This window comes from Nematolebias whitei, chromosome 1 (assembly GCF_014905685.2).
Source record: "Nematolebias whitei isolate Nwh7 chromosome 1, NemWhi1, whole genome shotgun sequence".
Classification (NCBI taxonomy): Eukaryota; Metazoa; Chordata; class Actinopteri; order Cyprinodontiformes; family Rivulidae; genus Nematolebias; species Nematolebias whitei.
In genome coordinates, this window is record NC_056498.1 from 9,262,006 (window position 1) to 9,265,157 (window position 3,152).

Below are 3,152 nucleotides of genomic sequence, written 5' to 3' on the forward strand. Positions count from 1 at the left end.
ATATATATATATATATATATATATATATATATATATATATATATATAGATATATATGATATATATATATATATATATATAATATATGATAAATGAGGGACTACTGTATCTGAGTTTTTCTAGAAAATTTAACAAATGTTTAAATATAACCAACTACGGCCAGTGCAATGTAGGTCAATGACATCACTCAAACTACCACAGGATTCAGACAAGTAATCAATTACTGTGTGTACACACATTTCAGAATCGCATATAAATATTAGCTGGTAAACAGAAAAGTTTCCCAATAATGTAGACTCACACATTTGAATACAATCAGCAGCGACAGTAGTGTCACACAGGCGTACTTGCCAACTCAGTTCTGTGACCTCCCTTGCTGGTGAAGGGAACCATCAGGAATCAACTCCCTCTCCTCATTCCTCCATGGTCATTTCAGATATGAAACCAATGTTGGGAGGTGACGTTGTAAACAAGACATGAAAGGGTTGTGTATTAAAGAGCTATTGTTGTTGTGCATTGTGTAAACTGTGGTAAACAGTGTTCCAATTTGAAAAAAGTCAGAACATCTTAAACTTTATGATAGAATAGTGGTACTAGAAGTTGTACTACAACAAAAACATGACTGGGTTTCTCTTCTTCATCTTTCTTTGGCTGACCACAGTGTCTTTCAACAACAAAATAAAGTTCTGTAAAAATCATAAAACATTCATGAGTTCAACATTGTATGAAAATGTGTTTTGTTCCACAAAGCCAGAAACAATAAAACAAAAAAAAAGCATAGCTGCTGTTTGTGTGGCTTGTAGTAAAGAAGGTTTATGCTGGGGAATAAAATAAATGTTATATTTGTGAAACAAAAAGAGATGACATTAAGAAGAGTCCTGTGAGAAGTGTGCATGAGGTTAGCAGGCATATTGCCCAGAGAGGGGAGGCGTTACCTGATAAGTGGGTTAGTATTGCTGTCAAGACATGCTCTGCCAGATGGTAGGCCTCAGCTACCCATTCATCTATGGCCTCCACCTCCTTAGAATGTGTGTTGTCACACACTCGGCTGCTTCGGGAACATGGAGGACTGGGAGCTGAAGCTGGCTGTACACATGTCAAACTGGGGTTGGTTTGGTTCTGGTTGGAAACTTCAGACCGAAGGTTAACTACCTCCTCGTCTTGACTGCAGACCAATTCTTTGAGAGCATTGATTGTATGATGTTCTTGTTCAAGATCCATCACCATGCTCGGAGAGGTGTGGGAAGAGGTGGTGCTGAGCTCCTTCTTAGGGGGAACACCTTGACAGACATCACCTTCTTCATCCTGCCTAGATTTCAGACATTCCTTCATGAACTCCACAAAACTATCTGCAGGTTCAGAAACTGGGCTTGTTGTGTCAGGTGCATTGGGACAAATTTTAGGTTCCTCATGGATGTTGCCACTTTTTAAGTAATCTGCAACGTTGCTGGATGTTTCTTCAAGAAACTCTGGCTCACTGATTCTGTTGATGGTTTCACTTTCAAAGCAGGAATAAGGGTTTTGGACGTCTTCGTCTAGAGATGTCCGACGCTCTTTATAATTGAGTGAAATGGTGCGGTCTTCATCAAACATGTCTTTAGGAACTTCATTTTGAACAGGATCAGATAGAAATCGCTCCTTGGCATTGCTCAGCTGTTTATCTTCACTGAGATCCAGGGCAGATGTTGCATCAAAGTCATAATCAAATGATTGTCGGTCATAAATCTCATCCTGCATGAAACTGGACAACGGAAGTGGTGTTGGTTTGACAAACACCTCTTTTGGTGCTGCATGTTTCTCTTCATTCATGCTGGACTGAGGGTAAGAACTTAAATCTGTTTTTGTAGGCTGAACAAGAATATCTGGTACTTCATCAGACCATTCATCATCATTGTCTGGGAAATCAACTTCTTCATCTCTGACTGCAGTAGGAGAAGGTTCAACTTTTACTTGATCTGAAGCACTCTGGGGTTTGGCGGTTTGTGATTGTGCTTGGAAAATACTCGCTGCCGAGTCCATCAAATCTGCTGGACTGGGTAGGACCTCAGATTTTGATGGGGGCGGTTGATGTTCTGTTTCTGAACTCGATTTGGGAATTTTGTGTTGTGGAGAATATTCAGCATCAGAGTCCACAGGTGAGGACGGAGGTGAATAGCCTTCCATAAATTCAGTTTCCAGGGGTCGTGTTTTGGGTAGTTGCGTTAAATTGTTTTCTGGCTCTGAGGTTTTCAGAGCTTCTCTATTTGGGTCTTCAACAACCTCAAAGTCCTCATCTTCCTCTGCCTCAGGCTCCATTTCCATTTCCTCCTCGCTGTAATTTGGCTCATCAGTTTCAATAACGTTTATTGTCGGAACCTGCATTAGCTTTCGCTCAGACTTTGGAGGAGGGCTCTCCCTTTTAGTGGCAGAATGGTCAAGAGCTGTAGAGCTGGGCACAGTGGGAGCATTACTTAAAATGGGGCAATCAACAGATGTTAAAGAGACAGATGCAGGAACAACATCATCTTCTATGACAGTATCCTCAGACTCTCCAGAACTGTCTGCTTCACTCGTCTCTTGCTGCTTCAAATCTCCACTCAGAGAAGCTACCTCCTCATGTGACACATTCTGGTTAGCATCTGGGAAAGCGAGAGGAGATAAAGGAGAAGATGCAGTGCCAAAGCCTGTAGGAGGAGCAGGTGGAGACTGAATTACTGAATAGAGACTTGAGGGAGCTGCAACACTCGATTCATCTTGATCCCACATGTAAGCTGTTGGCAAAAAACTAGTTCCAATCTCTTGTTTGACTCCTGGTTTTTGTGCAGCATCTGTTAAATTTTCAGCTTCAACAGGACGGTCCATGAAAGCATCAGGAACAACAGCGAAGGCAGCAGGAACATCTGCATCGCTCACTTTTGATTGAGAAGCGACATCACCTTTCATTAAATCCTCAGCATCAAAATCCGGCACAGGAGGTACATGAGCCTTTATCCACTGCTCCGTCTCTTCAAACTCATTCACTTGTCTCATGTCTACAAGGATTTCAACGGGTGACTCCTGGTCAGCAGAATCTCCCAGTTTGTCAAGACTTGGTATCACTTTCTCAGATGAAGACTTTAAAAATTCGGAGGGAGACTGTGTTGCCTCAGAGGGAGACTGTGTTGCCTCAGAGGG

The 3,152-nt window shown here is 41.9% G+C and overlaps 1 protein-coding gene across 2 annotated transcripts in view; it reads right to left on the reverse strand.

Moving 5' to 3' along the window:
• rtn3 (reticulon 3) overlaps positions 1–3,152 on the reverse strand; it is a 50,999-nt gene that overhangs the window by 26,408 nt on the left and 21,439 nt on the right. The window contains exon 4 of one of the 2 annotated variants that reach the window (XM_037674972.1): positions 935–3,080. The exons of the other annotated variant lie outside the window; for it this stretch is intronic. Coding sequence (XP_037530900.1) covers positions 935–3,080 — 2,146 coding nt within the window. The remainder of the gene's footprint in view (positions 1–934; positions 3,081–3,152) is intronic. 2 annotated transcript variants of the gene reach the window in all.